General features: G+C 39.9%; 1 protein-coding gene across 2 annotated transcripts in view; it reads right to left on the bottom strand.

The window, feature by feature from the left end:
• Positions 1 to 17,525, bottom strand: part of LOC145418005 (carbonic anhydrase-related protein 10-like) — a 339,202-nt gene that overhangs the window by 99,559 nt on the left and 222,118 nt on the right. For both annotated transcript variants that reach the window (XM_080286543.1, XM_080286544.1), the window contains exons 6-7: positions 14,146 to 14,297; positions 11,114 to 11,239 (exon numbers count right to left, since the gene is read on the bottom strand). In XM_080286543.1, the coding sequence (XP_080142669.1) occupies positions 11,114 to 11,239; positions 14,146 to 14,297 (278 nt within the window). The remainder of the gene's footprint in view (positions 1 to 11,113; positions 11,240 to 14,145; positions 14,298 to 17,525) is intronic.

Below are 17,525 nucleotides of genomic sequence, written 5' to 3'. Positions count from 1 at the left end.
CTCAAGATGGAGAGATGGAAATTTTAGACCAGGTTAGGAGTGAAGGTACTATAGAAAGCCAATTAACGTCACGCTTTTATCATACACTTCAATTGAGCCCCTTCTACCGGAGTCTTTGTTTTTTTATTTAATTTATTTTTTATTTTTACTATTTTCAGACGTTTTTATTCGGCTTAATAAAGACGCAAGGTTGTGAAGAGGTTGGGGATGATTATATATATATCGCTTCCAGTTCGAAAATTATCTCCAAATTATCTCCAAATTATCTCCAAATATCTCCAGATTATCTCCAAATTATCTCCAAATATCTCCAAATTATCTCCAAATATCTCCAAATTATCTCCAAATCATCTCCAAATTATCTCCAAATATCTCCAAATCATGTCCAAGTATCTCCAAATTATCTCCAAATATCTCCAAATTATCTCCAAATATCTCTAAATTATCACCAAATATCTCCAAATTATCTTCAAATTACCTCCAAATATCTCCAAATTATTTCTAAATTATCTCCAAATTATCTCCAAATATCTCCAAATTAACCTCCAAATATCTCCAAATTAACCTCCAAATATCTCCGAATTATCTCCAAATATCTCCAAATAGCTCCAAAGTATCTCCAAATATCTCCAAATTATCTCCAAATATCTCCAAATCATGTCAAAGTATCTCCAAATTACCTCCAAATATCTCCAAATTACCTCCAAATATCTCTAAAATATCTCCAAAATATCTCCAAATATCTCTAAATTTTCTCCAAATATCTCTAAATTATTTCCAAATTACCTCCAAATATCTCTAAATTATCTCCAAATATCTCTAAATTACCTCCAAATATCTCTAAATTATCTCCAAATATCTCTAAATTACCTCCAAATATCTCTAAATTATCGCCAAATATCTCTCAAGTATCTCCAAATATCTCCAAATTATCTCCAAATCTTCGGTCATTATGGGATGGCAGGAACAAAACAAGCTACATACTCGTCGCGAAGGGGATAACTTGGGTAGCCTGACCTGATTTGCCATATAATCTTTCCTTCTATAATCTGCTATGCCTTCCTAGTGCTGGGTGTGTATAGTGAGAAGAGGTGCTATGGAACTAAGAGGTGTTATGCTGTGTGGGTTTATGATATGGTGTGGCAGAGTTGTGACAGAGTGGGGTAGGTTTCGTGGATGTGGTGAGGGAGAGGATACGGGTGATTTGTGGTGGTGATGGTTGATGAGATGGTGGTGGTGGGGGTGGTGGCGGTAGTAATAGCAGCAGTAGTGGTGGTGGTGATAGTAATAACAGTAGTAGTAGGACCAGTAGTAGCAGTAGTAATGATGGTGCCAGTAGTAGTAGTAAGCGGTACCGGGCAATGGCAGTAGGCGCACCAGTAGTAGTAATGGTAGCAGCAGTAGATGATTGTAGCGGTAGTAGTAACAGTATCCAGTAGCCAAGGTGCATCACCACCCAGATATTCCCATTCCACCAGACCCCATTCAGTGCACAGTAAACCCAGCTGCGAGACACAGGGTCCTACCAGCCTGTTAACGCCCTCTTCACAAGTTTCCCTGCATGGTTTTGTGGTGGGGTCAGGGGGTCTGTGTGGAGGGCTAGGGGGTCTCTCCGGGGGGCTGGGAAACTCCTGGGGTGTGGGGTCTGTTTGTGGGGGTGTGGGGGGGATTCTCTGGGGAGCTGTGGGCTTGTCTGGTGGTCTGGGGTGGGTCTCTAGGGGGTGCTTTGAGAGGGCCGAGTTGCATGGGGCTCAAAGGGGCTCACTGCGACGAAGTAAGGGCATGGGGACTGGTGTGGCAGGGTGAGAAATAGGTGTGGGATGAAGGGAGGGGTATTGTGGGGATGTGGAGAAATGGAGAGGGGTGTTGTGAGGATGTGAAGGGATGGGGAGGGGAGTTGTGTGGATGTGGAGGGATGGGGAGGGGTATCGTATTGAAGAGGTGTGTAGGCGGTGGAGTGATGTGAGAAATAGAATGAAAGGAAAGGAGTGTGAAAGGAATGTTGAAGGCTAACTGAGGGGCGTAAAGTGGTGTGGGATGTGAGGATGAAAGGAAGGCGACATAAAACTATATTGAAGAGAAGGAGTGTAGTATGAAAGCGTGTGGAAAAAACAGAAGATGTATGGAAGGGTGGTGGAGTGTTGTGAGAGGTGGAGATACACGCGGAACGGTATGGAATGGTAACTGAGGAAAGGATAGGGGTGTGGATAAGTGTGGATTATTTTAATGGATGTGGAAGGGTAGTGGTCATGTAGAAGATGAATCTGAAAAGATGTGGAAGAAGGATTTAGAAGTGAGTGAAGAATGTCGAGTAGAGAAAAAGGGCGTGGGGAAGTGATGGGTGAGTGTGGAAGGGTATGGAAAAGAGAGAAGAGATGTGGAGGCATGTGGAACCGTGTGGAACCGTGCTGAGGACTTGCTGATGATATAAAGATTGTAGATAGTTATGGTGGGTATGTAGATACGTTTGGAAGCGTAAATTGTGGGTGTGGAAGGACGATGGACGACTATGAGAGTTTGCAGATGGTGTGGATGAGATTGGTAAGGAGAGTGGAACTATTAACGTGTGAAAGAATATTGACAGGCATGTGGATAAATATGGAGTAGTGTGGCATCGTGTAGGGGGCCAAGGGTGAGTATGTCAGTGTATTTCGGGGTTAATAAAAGTATATATTTCAGGTGTAGGCTAATGCAGCTTGATAGAAGGATCTATCTATCAAAATGGGAATGTGGATAATATTGGATTCTGTCGACATATCATTGTGGATGAGCTTAGATTGTATGGAGTAGTTTGCTGTGGTATGTAATGAAGCAGGAACGAGTATGGAAGATGTGGATAAATGTAGATGGATATAGATGGATCTGGGCGTGTGTGTGAATGAAGATGAGTGGATGAGCCTGGATAACTAAGGGCTGCTGTGGATGAATAATAGAGAATATGGATAAACATAGATGGATGATTGCAAATAAGTGGATGAATGTAGTTGGGTGTGGGTGTGTGTAGATGGGTGTGTATTGGTGAGGCTGGCTGGCTGGTGGTGGCCTAGTCAGTGAGGAGATTGATAGAGAATTGTGTGTAGATGAAATATAGATGAATGAATGAATGAGGAAATGTATGAGTGAATGAGAATGGGTGTTTTAGTGAGGTTGGGTGGTGGTGGTGGGGTAGTCAGTGAAGGGATGAATAAAGAAGTGTGTGAATGAATGTAGGAGAATGTTGGTGAGTGTGTGTTGGTGAGGCTGGGTCGGTGGTGGTGGGGTAGTCAAGGAAGAGAGAGTGAATGTAGGTGAATGTTGGTGAGTGTGTGTTGGTGAGCCTGGCTGGGTGGTGAAGCTGTCAGTGAGCTTTAGGTTAACAACACTTAAAGCTTTCCCTTGGTGCTGCTCGTACGGTCTCTCTCTCTCTCTCCTTCCTTACTCTCTTTAATCCTTCCTTTCTCTCTTTTTCTCTTTATCCTTAATTCTCTCCTGTCTCTCCCCCCCTCCTTCCTTTCATTATACACAGTTTTTCTTTTTTTATTCATCTCCTTCCTTACTGGCTTTATTCTCTTTACATTCTTCTTTTCTCTCTTTTTCACATTTTTCCTTCCCATCTTTTTTCGCTTTCTCACACTCCTCTCCTTTCTTGCTTGACTATTGATTCTGTCTTACTTATTTAATTTATCCTCTCTTACTGACTTACATTTTTCCTCTCTCTCTCTCTCTCTCTCTCTCTCTCTCTCTCTCTCTCTCTCTCTCTCTCTCTCTCTCTCTCTCTCTCTCTCCGTCTTCGGCTAAATCCTGTGTTATCTAGCTTGAGCTCACACAAGGAAGATGGGACGGTGTGTTAGAGAGAGAGAGAGAGAGAGAGAGAGAGAGAAAGAAAGGGGGAAATGGGAAAAAGGAATGTGACAAAATGAAGGAGAAATTATATAGAAAAAGAGAGAGAGAGAGAGAGGGAGAGAGAAACTAACAACGACCAGAAAAAGGAGCACGAACAATTCCCGTAACTCAGGAAAGAAAAAATCGCCAAAATTGTATTTAAAATTATTTCCTACGCCCCCAGTTTTTTTTCCAGCCTCTACCTTAATGACCGTAGTTCCCCTGCCTAAGTTGTAATGACAGAAGAAAAGTTACCAGTCCGCCAACGATGAACTCTACGGTATTGTTGAGGAAGGGGGTTAGTTTATTTGGGTCTCTGTGTATCTTTGTATATGTGTGTAGCCTGTATACGGGTGGATGGGCTAGTGGTGTATGTCTCTGTCTGTTCTACTTGTGAATTTCTCTCTCTTTGTTTACTGTGCCCCGTATCTGTCTGTCATTCATTTATTTATTCAGTAATCTCTTTCCCCATACAAATACTTATCTCTGTCTTCTGCTTATTTCAAATTTTTTTTTTGTTTCATTACATATACTTCTCTACATCATCACTGTTTTCGTGTATTTGCCTAAGATTGGGCGCATGAATGTATGCAAGTATGCGCAAATATATATACCAGGTCTCTCTCTCTCTCTCTCTCTCTCTCTCTCTCTCTCTCTCTCTCTCTCTCTCTCTCTCTCTCTCTCTCTCTCTCTCTCTCTCTCTCTCTCTCTCTCTCTCTCTCTCTCTCTCTCTATATATATATATATATATATATATATATATATATATAAAAATATATATATATATATATATATATATATATATATATATATATATATATACAGTGAATCAGCTAGTTGAGAAAACTGTAGAATAAAATAAACCACTGTGCTTAGGTTTTGTTGATTACAGGACGGCTTTTGAGCCAGTGGAGCACATAGCAATTATAAATTCATTGCGAGAACAAGGAGTGAATGAGAATATCGTAAAACTGCTCGAAAACATATACAGGTATAAAGAGGGAACTGCTTCAGTTAAATTACATAAGGACTCGGAAAAAATTGAGAAGGGCGTCCGTCAGGGAGATACAATTTCACCAAAATTATTTACAGCATGCCTAGAAAGTATTTTCAGAAAGCTAGACTGGGAAAACAAAGGAGTAAACATAGATGAAGAAAGCTAAACCATTTAAGATTTGCAGATGTGACATTGTCCTAATTTCACAAACAGTAGACATTGCAAGAAATGTTAAATGACCTAAACAGAGAAAGTCTCAAACTACGACTAAAATGAACCAGAGTAAAACTAAAGTAATGTTTAATCCACAAACACCAAAGAGCATCATCAGATTAAGCGGAGAAATTCTTGAAGAAGTTGAGGAGTGAAATTACTTGGGACAAATACTAAAATTAACGAAAGGCCATGATAGCAAAATAAAGTGTACAAATGGATGGAAAGCTATCGGTAAACATAGAGACATCACGAAAAGTACCGGTATCTTGCCAATATGCATGAAACTAGAAGTATATAATGAAAATGTATAATTCCGGCTATAACGTACGGTTGTGAGACCTGGACTCTGACAAAAACTGTGGAAAATAAACTAACCCGTTCTCAGCGAGCAATGGAAAGATCAATTTTGGGAATATCTTTAAAAGGCAGGAAAAGATCAACGTGGGTGAAAGAGCAGGCTAAAGTCAGAGACATTACAGGTGTCATAGAGAACAGAAATGGAGGTGGGCAGGCTTTGTAGCAAGAATAAGGGATAACCGATGGAGCATTAGGCTTACTGACTGGACACTAAGAGATTGTAAGTGTAGCAAAAAAAAAAAAAAAAAAAACGACAGGAGATGGAGAGATGAGACACAGAAATTTGAAGGGAAAACGTGGCAAAGATTGGCTTAGTCAAGGAATTCGTGGAGAAGGTTTGGGGAGGCCTTTGTTCAGCAGTGGACTTGTAATGGCTGATTATGATGTTGATGACATAAAGTAATATATATATATATATATATATATATATATATATATATATATATATATATATATATAGAGAGAGAGAGAGAGAGAGAGAGAGAGAGAGAGAGAGAGACAGAGACAGAGACAGAGAGAGAGAGAGAGAGAGAGAGAGAGAGAGAGAGAGAGAGATATAGATATATATATATATATATATATATATATATATATATTTATATATATATATATATATTCTCCATCCTCATCCTTTCTCATCTGCTCCTATTCTTTCTTTTTTTTTCTTTTATTCTTTTTTTTTTCCTACACATCTCTTCAGCTCCCAGGAACCAGGATCACTAAAGTTCATTATTCATAGCACTTCCCAGCATATTGACCCTTACGCTCGATACGGCATTGGTCTGGCTAATGGGTGGTAATGGAGGGTAATAGGGGTGGGGGTGGGTATTTAGAGGGCATTTTTGGGGTATTGGGCTCAGGCAGGGCATTGATGGGGGAGGCGGTCTAATTTTGGTGTCTGTGGTAAGGGAAAATATTTAGCCTTCTCAAGCTCACGACAACTCTACAGTACTTCCCTATTTTAGCCCATGGTAGATGAAAAGCAACTCTACTTTCCTATTTTAGATTACAGTAGATTATTACACAACTCTACTTTCCTATTTCAGCTAAAAAGACAATGCTACAGCCCATCGTTCTCTTAACAGCGCTTCTTCGTGACTAGCATCGTATCTTTTTTTAATCTGTTGTTAGAACTCAGTGTGCAAGATGGAGAGACGGCAATTTTTAGGCCAAGTTAAAAGGGTATATAATCACTCTCGCCTCAAATATATGACCAAAACAGCTGAAATCGTCTAATCCCTTGCTTGTGCCTTCCTGATGGTGCAGTAAAGGAGTGCATGGATGGTGTTTGAAATATAATAAGAATAAAACTGTTCTCTTCATATATATAGTCAAAATCTGTATGAATTTAACTATAACCATAATTCTGACCAACTATTTCTCTTCTCAATTATCTAAGTATGATTGTAATTTCATATCTCATTGCAAGTATCACAGTCTATGGTTCTGTGTATCTGTAACTTGAAATACGAGTAGGTTAATCTAGAAACCAAAATTTACCTATCTTTAAATCTATTAGTTATTCTGTAAATCTGCCATTCATAGATTCTAACCCCCCCATTCAAAATATATCCATTGTTATAAGTAACCAGTTATTCCCTACAAATATATCACGTATTTAAATTATCAAAATCCTCTGTTTTAAGCATATCATTCTATCATTTACATCATCTATTTCATATTACTTATCTATATATCTTATTAATTTGATATATATCTCTCATTCACTATTTAATCTAGTATAGTAAGTACATCCTCCTATTCTAAGCTCAAAATCTGTTCTTCCTGGTATCGTAATCTATTATTCTAAGCGCCTTAATCTATTATTTTAAGTTGGCCTTTGTGTTGACTGGAATTTAGTGGGTGTAATGATGTACTAGGAAATCCTCAGTATGCTTCTACGCACACACACACGCCCACACACACACAGACTTCTATCCACACCAATATGTACTGTATAGGCAAATCTCTCTCTCTCTCTCTCTCTCTCTCTCTCTCTCTCTCTCTCTCTCTCTCTCTCTCTCTCTCTCTCTCTCTCTCTCTCTCTCTCTCACACACACACACACACACACACACAAACCTCACCTATTACGAAAAAATTGGACTAATACATTCATAATAATATTTCATTCGTAAACCACTCAAAGGATAATTATTTTACACATTCATTCAAAGCTGGAGAGAGAGAGAGAGAGAGAGAGAGAGAGAGAGAGAGAGAGAGAGAGAGAGAGAGAGAGAGAGACGGGGGATGTGTTTATGTGTGTTTCAGTTTGTTGGTTAGTTTGTATCCGTGTGTGTGTGTGTGTGTGTGTGTGTGTGTGTGTGTGTGTGTGTGTGTGTGCTCGATAATCTGAGACCAGCGTGTACTGACGCTTATAAACGCACACAGCAGCTTCCTTACACACACACAAACACACACGCATACATACATCCATACATACGAATACATACATATTCTCTCTCTCTCTCTCTCTCTCTCTCTCTCTCTCTCTCTCTCTCTCTCTCTCTCTCTCTCTCTCTCTCTCATATTTCACACACTTCAGCCTCGACACAAAGCCTCTCAGAATTTATATTTACCCATAAAATAAACGAGAATTTTTTTGTCCAGGAAATAATTATTTTTTATAGTTACTGCTCATCATATTTTACCTGGGAGAATTGTGAGCATGGTATTATTATTATTATTAATTATTATTAGTTTTATTATTATTATTATTATTATTATTATTATTGTCGTTTTGTTATTATTATTATTATTATTATTATTATTGTTGTTGTTGGTATTTTTATTATTATTATTATTATTATTTTTATTATTTTTATTATTATTAGTATTATTATCATCATCATCATCATCATTTTATTATCATTATTATTACTATTACTAATTGCATTATAGTAATTTCCAACATCGACAGTCTCGTTACCATACTTATCATTATCAAGATCACTATCACCATTAATATTATCACCATCGCCGTTACCATTCATCATCATCATCATCATCACCATATGCCTTACTACTATATACATTTTATTTGTACAATTACCACGTAGCCTAAATGTCGTGCCACCGTCAGTTCATCGTAATATTGCTTTAGGAGTTATTGATAAACCATATGAAGGAAAAATGGGTTAGGGAGGAAGATTTGTAAAGAGATCCTCCTAATACCATGAGAACTAGAAAATAACGTTCCCTATACAACAAAATTAGAGGTGTCAGGGAGCCGCCTAAGCCCACGAGGCGTACGGGACACACACTACATAAATTGCATAAGCCTAGAAGGGACTATCAGCGTGTCTGGAAAAATTTAATGGAGAGTTAGTGGTATTTTTGAGTCTTCTAAGTCCACGGATCCAAGGGGAAAATAGTGTTCCTTGTGCAGAAATTGGTAGTGTAAGGATGGAGGTGTCAGGGAGCCTCCTAAGCCTTGTATTGGGAGGAATGGATGCCAGGGAGCCTCCTAAGCCATTTATTGGGAGAAAGTGATACTTTATTGGGAGGCTTGGATGTCAGGGAGCCTCCTAAGCCTTTTATTGGGAGAAATAGATGTCAGGGAGCTTACTAAGCTTCGTATTGGGAGGAATGGATGTCAGGGAGCCTCCTAAGCCTTTTATTGGGAGGAATGGATGTCAGGGAGCCTCCTAAGCCTTGTATTGGGAGAAATAGATGTCAGGGAGCCTCCTAAGCCTTGTATTGCGGGATGGGTGTCAGGGAGCCTCCTAAAACGGTGGATTCGTGACCTCGCATTCTCGTAGGTCAAGGGAGCTCCTTAACGCCTCTTCTCTAGCGACTTATTTTTTAACATGGGTGGCTAAAATCCTTCTGTACGTTATTTATGGAGATTATGGCGATATTAGAAGGATTTATGTTACACAGACGAGGACAGTAAGGTGTAATAAACAAAATAAACTGCTTAGGGAAAGTTGCTGGGGAGAGAATACGGGCCATAGACTGGATGAATTAACACAGATACAAAAAAATAAACAGTTCAGTGGGGAGGAAGGTGTCAGGGAGCTTCCTATGATAGCGGTGTGTGTGTGTGTGTGTGTGTGTGTGTGTGTGTGTGTGTGTGTGTGTGTGTGTGTGTGAGAGAGAGAGAAAGAGAGAGAGAGAGGTGTTTGGTGACCTTCTCAAGTCCTAAGTAATCACCATCGAAACGAGTAGGATACTGGAAGGAAACAGTGTCACGGCACCCAGTAAGTCCACATATAAATGCCAAAAAGGAAAAAAGGAAACGAAAAATAACTCGTGTGCATAGGTAGCCCCGTATCCCGTCTAATTATATATTGAAGGATAAGGTGGGATGTTGGAAAAAAAAAATGTTAGATATCCAAGTTAGCCCAGGAAGTGTAGCCCAGTGTGTAGAAAATATAGCCCAGTGTGTAGGAAATATAGCCCAATGTGTAGGAAATATAGCCCAGTGTGTAGGAAATATAGCCCAGTGTGTAGGAAATATAGCCCAGTGTGTAGAAAATATAGCCCAGTGTGTAAAAAATATAGCCCAGTGTGTAAAAAATATAGCCCAGTGTGTAGGAAATGTCGTCCAGTGTGAAGGAAATGTAGCCCAAGCGTGTCGAAAATATAGCCTGGTAAATAGAAAATATAGCCCAGTTAGCAGCAAATGTAGTCCAGTATGTAGAAAATATAGCCCAAGTATGTCAAATATAGACCGGTATGTAGACGATATAGCCCAATATGTAGAAAGTATAGCCCAACGTGAAGAAATTATAGCCCAGTGTGTAGAAAATATTGCCCAGTAGAAAATATAGCCCAGGAAGTAGAAAATATAGACCGGTATATAGAAGATAATTATAGCCGAGTATGTAGAAAATATAGTCCAGTATGTATAATTTGTCGCCCCGCGTGTAGAAAATATAGCCCGTTATATCAAAAACATAGCCAAGCATATCGAAAATATAGCACAATATATCGAAAATATAGCCCAGTATGTCGAAAATATAGCCCAGTATGTCGAAAATATAGCCCAGTATGTCGAAAATATAGCCCAGTAAGTCGAAAATATAGCCCAGTAAGTCGAAAATATAGCCCAGTATGTCGAAAATATAGCCCAGTTTTAAGAAACAGGCTAAGAACGTGTTGGGATCCTTCCTAAATCCTCTTGTAATAACAGAAAATGATAATTATCCCTCTTACCCTAGGAAATGGAACCCAATAATGAAGACTATAAACACATAACAGACGAGAAAGGAATTGGGTAGCTTCTTAAAATCCACCTTAAACTTAGGGTTCTTAAAATCCATCTTAATTTTGGGGAGCTTCTTATAATTCATCTAAAACTTGGGAACTTCTTAAAATTCATCTTAAATTTGAAGAACTTCTTAAAATTGGGAATTTCTTAAAACTTAGTGTACTTACCATAGGAGGAAGTGAGGTGTTGGGAGGAAGAGTTGTTTTGACATCTTCTAAGCTCATGAATACAAACTAAATAATAATAATAATAATATTGGTAATTATAATAGTAGTAGTAGTAGTTGTAGGAGTAGTAGTAATAGTAGTAGTAGTAGTGGTAGTAGTAATGGTAGTAGTAGTAGCAGTAGTAATAGTAATAATAATGATAATAATAATAATAATAATAATAATAATAATAACAACAATAATAACAGCCCTGCCCCTTCGTATCAGATGAAGAACATACTCCAATAACTCTTCGTACTCACCATAGGGAGGGGTGGGATGTTGGTTCTGATGGCTCTGGAGTGGAGGGGCTGGAGAGGCCGGAAGTTACCTGTTACCGGAAGGGCTTGACCGTGGCTCCCCCTTCTGAGAGACTGAAGGTGCCACAGCTGGAAGAAAAGGGGGATATTAAGGGAGCAGATGAGAAAGGGAGAGGGGAGGAAAGGTGGATGGATGGATGGGTAAATGGATAGATGATTGAGTTGGTGGGGGAGTGTGGGGAGAGATGGTTAATGTGGAAGGAAAAGAGGGGTAATAAAAGGACCGGGAAGGATAGAGAGAGAGAGAGAGAGAGAGAGAGAGAGAGAGGGAGAGGGAGGGAGAGAGTGCTCCACAGTGTTACATAGATACACAGACCCTAATATAAAAGAAAGTGTTACTCCCTGTTAAGTTTACCCATTCATTATTAATCCTTTTTTTGCCCCACTAGGAGCGTAGGGACCCTGGGCTAGGCTACTAAGTCCAATACCCTAATGATACAAGTTTAAGAATAGGTTAAGAAAGCAAAAAAGACTCTCCCCCACCCTCCAGACTCGCCGGTAATTGGGAGGGTAGGGGAGAGGCCTTTGCTGTGTTATGCCGTATTTAAGCCTTTGTGATTAGAGGGTATTGGCTGTATCAATTATGAGAGATCGAAGGAGCAGGCAAAACCGTAATTTATGAGTCTGTTTTAAGATACCATTAGTAGTAGTAACAGTTTTCTATCGCAACTTCAGGTCACTGCTCCTCTGAACTATACTGTATGCTTGCACGTAGCACCCTTCTGGCAGCAAACTCTCATCCCTTTTCTGTCCACCTCTCTGATGCAAAAGTTAACTGTTACTCTCAGTCCTTCATGTGCACAAGAGGTCAAATCTGAAACTGTATTTCTTGATCTTTATTTCCCACTGCCTGTGACCTCCAGTCTTTCAAACGCTGTGTGTCCAGGCACCTCAAAATGAACGGATCTTTAATTTGGCTCTCTATTATATTTTTATTTTTTCTTTGAGTTGACAGTCATGCTGTCTTCTGGCCTTTGTCTCCTTTTTCCCTGCATAAAAAAAACAAAAAAGAGTAAAGGCTATATTCAACCTCAGAGAAACAAATTTGGTAGTGCGAAAATAGAGTGAAAAACACGTCATTCTGAGGAAGGAGCCTAAGTTTTCAGCTCTCATGGATTAGCGCCTGTGGCAGTGCAAAATTTAGTCTCTTTTTATTGCTGCTGATCATTATAAGTTTTTGCAAGTACTGCTTATGATGTCTGAGGCCAAAGTAAACATTGACGTGATGGTTTGGTCATAAAAATACCCATCTTGAGACGTGAGTAGAACAGTACTCGGTAAGTGTCTCGATAGGAGGTGTGTGTGCAGAGAGAGAGAGAGATCCCAGAGTTTGACGAATACTTAGCGGAAAAATCGAACTATCTGAAACACACACTAGTAGAGATGGGGGTTTCATTGTCTTTCGCCCGTTGTAACTATTCTTCAGACGGAGCTGGGAAGATAGTTGTTTCTCTGTACGTGACCTTATAGTGACCGACGCCTCTCTCCTTCACGAACCCATGGTGTGTTGGGGAGGTTAGTTCTTGCATTTGATGGTGATTTGCCTTAATTTCTATAATGGTATCAGTAATTCCTGCTGTGTGGGTGTTGCGGTGTTGTGAAGGTGTGTAGCGTTGCGTGGGTGTTAAGTACTGTGTGGTTGTTATGGTGCAGTGTTGATGCTTGAAAGTGCTGGTTTGTTCCAACGTTAATTCTTTCCTCTTATTCGTATCCACTGATTCTGTTGTGGTGAGCAGTGGAAAAGCTCTGTTCATATTGTGTGTGTGTGTGTGTGTGTGTGTGTGTGTGTGTGTGTGTGTGTGTGTGTGTGTGTGTGTGTGTGTGTGTGTGTGTGTGTGTGTGTGTTTTCAGTACCTCAAAATTAATCTTCCTTTCTAAGCTAAAAAATAGTTTGAGGTTTCTTTAGAGTCCACCGAAATCGTCTCACATAGAAATATAATGCAAAGTATGTAATTCTCAGCTAAAGGTTTAAGTTCGGGAATTAGCTGGAATTTGTGTATGTTCAAGGGGGGGGGTTCCAAGGTCAAGCAGGTTTAAGAACAATAATTTCTTTAAAGGTAAGGAATTTATCCCAGGTGAAGATAATTGTCTAAATAAATAAAATACATAGGTTGGTGTTTGTTCTCTAAAGGGTTAATCAACTACTACCCCTCAGTCTAAATCCTCTCATCCTCAATCTACCCCTCTGATCCTGTTGATTCTCTCATGGTCTGACAACTCTGGTAGTCTCGTCTACCTAATGCCAGATATTTACCTGAGAGAGAGAGAGAGAGAGAGAGAGAATAAAACCTAGCCGTAATACACCTGGCCACCTCATATCCCTCTAAATTTACCTCTTGTCCACCTCTAGCAAAATAATTTACTGTATACCCTTAATCTACTTCATTTACCTCTCGCTAAATAATCTACTGTATACCCTTAATCTACTCCATCTGTCTAAATAATCTACTGTATACCCTAAATTTGCTTCATCTACCTCTAGCTAAAAATCTACTGTATACCACTAACCAACTTCATCTACCGCCAGCTAATTAGTCTACTCTTTATCTACCCCAGCTAAATAATCTACAGTATACCCTCAATCTACCTCTAGCTAATTAGTCTACTGTATACCCCTAATCTACCTCATCTACCTCTGGCTAAATAATCTACTCTATACCCTTAATCTACTTCATATACCTGTCTAAATCTACTGTATACCCTTAATCTACTTCATCTGTCTAAGTAATCTACTGTATACCCTCAATCTACTTCATGTCTAAATAATCTACTGTATACCCTCAATCTACTTCATCTGTCTAAATAATCTACTGTATATCCTCAATCTACTTCATCTACCTCCAGCATAAATAATCTACTGTATACCCTTAATCTACTTCATCTACCTCCAGCTAATTAGTCTACTGTATACCACTAATCTCCTTCATCTACCTGTCTAAATAATCTACTGTATACTCTTAATCTACCTCATTTACCTGGTCAGCGGTGATGTATCCAGGTTTGTTCAGGACGACCCAGGTGACCGTCTCCTCACAAGGCGGTTCGGTGAGGGATCCTTCGTAGGTCAGGTAGAGAGGAGAGGTGAACAACTCCCTAATTGGCACGAACGGGATCACTGTTGACCTGCCTGGGGACGAGAGAGAGAGAGAGGGCAGTGTGAGAAAGTGAGAGAGAGAGGAGGGGCAGTGTGAGAAAGTGAGAGAGAGAGGGGGGAGAGAATTAAAAGTGTGAGAAAAATTATAATCCGTGGTGAACAACTCTCAAATTGGCACGAACGGGATCATTGTAGACCTGCATGGGGACGAGAGGAGTGAGTGAGAGAGAGAGAGAGAGAGAGAGAGAGAGAGAGAGAGAGATTCAAAGTTGAGGTACAGAGAAGCAGGAGAGGACGCGCGACTTCTGCCTGCGATTGTAACTCAGACAAGATTTACTCACATCATCCTTGGGTTAGCCTTGATCCTTCCATTATTTTTTTTACTATGAACGTGTGGACAGACAGACAGACAGATAACCAGTCGATAAGCCAGACAGATAAGTGTGGGGAAAAAAAGATGTCGTCCACTCATTCGATAACAGATAAAAGGAATGTGTGAACTATTTTACATTTTTCAGCTATCGGCACCCTTCATTCATCATACAGTTATACAGGATTGTACATACACTTACAAGCCTGTATACAGTGCTAGAGACTTTACATTCATTTCTCGGCGTCCGTCATTCACTATACAAGAACCAGTCATACAGAAATACACATACCAATACACCAACATAGTATTAATTTCTCAGCTCCAATGCACATACAGTATTTTCCTTTGGGCAGAATTGACCCACTCCAGAGAGGAATTTGCTACATGAACCTTGAATTAAAAGTGTCCTGTGCTTGCCGTGTCCCTCACCTTGAAATGACGCAGGTAAATGCAGGTGACACGGTAGTTTTAATAGGACCGTCATTGCGTAGTAGTAATAGGCATTGTTTTGGAGGTATGTTATTTATTTGTGATAGGCTGTTATAAGCATGTGATAAGTGGGTGTTGGAGCCGATCATACAGAGAGACAGACGGACAGAGGATATACATATATAGAAAGATAGGTAGATAGATGGGTAGATATATAGATAGGTGGATAGGTAGATAGATATATAGATAGGCAGATAGATGGATACGTATATAGACAGGTAGATTGATGGATGGATGTACTGCATAGATGCACGGATAGATACATAAATTGCTAGATATAAAAGTAGAAAGAGGTAGAGATATGCGATTATATTAGTTTCACTCCACATACTATCCACTGCAGGACCAAATCTTGTTCTCCGAGAGGGTGATGGCCATTATTAACCCCTCCTCATGCCGGCTAAGTTCGGATGGGAAAGAGGTATCTGTCTGTAAGAGGAGTGATGTATGTGAAAGTCGAAGTGTTGGTCTTGTAAAGGCTTTGTGTGTGTGTGTGTGTGTGTGTGTGTGTGTGTGTGTCAGAGAATATGCACGTACCCAATATTAGAAAGACATGCTATAGTTCTTTCATCTTAACTTGGCCCAGATTTGCGTCCTTTTGCAGCTTATTTCACATAGTAGTAGTAGCTGTAGTAGCTGCACCTCCGGGCATGTCTAGATGTTAACCCAGTGGACTGCAGGCTAGAATTGCCCTCATGCAGCATTCCACCCTCCTCCTTTCGGGGGATAGGAAGGAGACAGAGGAACGTTTGTACAACTGGGCAGGTCCATCCCTCGGTCATATCAGTGCCGCCACGTGAAGGCGTCCCTCTCTACCAAGACCCTCAACTCTAAATAACCCACACATGTAAATATACGTATAAAATAAGATACATGAACAGAACTCTCCTCTCCGTATTTACTTCTTAACATGCATCCATCACTGCAAGAAAACAGTCAAGGAAACGCATAATTCAATACACACGTCAGCGGGGGCGATGGAGGATATACACACGTGCGTAAAAGAAACGGGAAACACAAAAATGCAGCTTCGAGTCATAAATTCCTGAGAAAGAGGGAATATGTATTTTTCCCGGGTGAATTCCGCATAGATATTTTTCTCACCTGGTTATTCTCCTTTCCCAGCTACAGATCCCTTCGTAAACAAGGTCTTATCATTTTAGGTAGTATTTTCTCCCTCTCTCTCTCTCTCTCTCTCTCTCTCTCTCTCTCTCTCTCAAAAACGTATGTTCCTCTGTTGTTTCCTGTGCGTTTGACCTCTATTTTCGTCTCGCCAGAGGGAGAGAGCGAGAGAGAGAGAGAGAGAGAGAGGGGGGGTGGAGGGAAAAAAATCCAGTCTATTGTTTCCTTCTGGTTTGCTCTCTTTTCGTCTCGCAGAAAAAAAGAAAAAAAAAACGAGAAAAAGAGGAGGAAAAATCTGGTGTCTTGTTTCCCTCTGGTTTCCTCTCTGTTTTCGTCTAAAAATATCTTGTTGGATTCTTTTGGATTCCCATGTATTATTCAGTACTTTATCACACTAGAATTTATTACTGTGGTCTCTTGTATTCTTTTGGATTCATCTGAAATATCATGTACTTTCCTTATCTCACCAAAACTTCTGTAGTATTTTGTATGTTTTTGGATTCCTCTGTATAATGTTCTGTGCTATCTTCATCTCTTTTGGATTCTGTTTGGATTCCTCTTTGTAATATTCTGTTCTTTATCACACTGAAACTTTTTTGGTCTCATTTTCTTTGGATTCCTCTGTTTAATATACTGTACTTTATCTCACTATAGCCTTTTGGATTCTCTTGGATTTCTCTGTCCATCTGTCTATTACCAAACGCCTTAATCCTGTAAGGGATGGCCACAAACAAATCGCCTCCATGTCGCCCTGCTCCCCGCCATTTCACTGCCCTGCTTTCAGCTCACACACTCCTCTCTGTACCTTAGTAAATTATATATTCTTATTTTCTGTATTCTAATGGATTCCTCTACTCACTTTTTTTGTACTTTCTGTATCTCACTAATATTCATTCCTGGCTGATATATTCTTCATGTTTGCTCAATTTTTATCTCGCAAAAGTTATTCTGTAGTTCTTTCACCTTAACTTGGCCTAGATTTTCTTCCCTTTGCAGCATATTTCACATAACTCGGTGAAAAAGAAAAAGACAATGCTACGGCCCTACTTCCTTTCCATCGCATTTCTTCGTGACTAGCATCATAATATAGTGTTAATTTACCACCACTCAACATTGAAGATGGTGCTGGAGAGGGGCAGAGGGTCGCCTTCCTGTGGTCGTGCTTATAATCAGGTCGTACTTAAAATCAGGTCGTACTTAAAATCAGGTCGCACTTAAAATCAGGTCGCTCATGTGCCTGGTTATACAAACATCCCTCAGCTACTTCCCTGTCCCCC

Source organism: Coenobita brevimanus, chromosome 112 (genome assembly GCF_032717465.1).
Source record: "Coenobita brevimanus isolate Jiangsu-jjx chromosome 112, ASM3271746v2, whole genome shotgun sequence".
NCBI classification, from domain to species: Eukaryota; Metazoa; Arthropoda; class Malacostraca; order Decapoda; family Coenobitidae; genus Coenobita; species Coenobita brevimanus.
The sequence above is the reverse complement of the archived record's forward strand: the minus strand, read 5'-3'. Positions and strand labels throughout refer to the sequence as shown.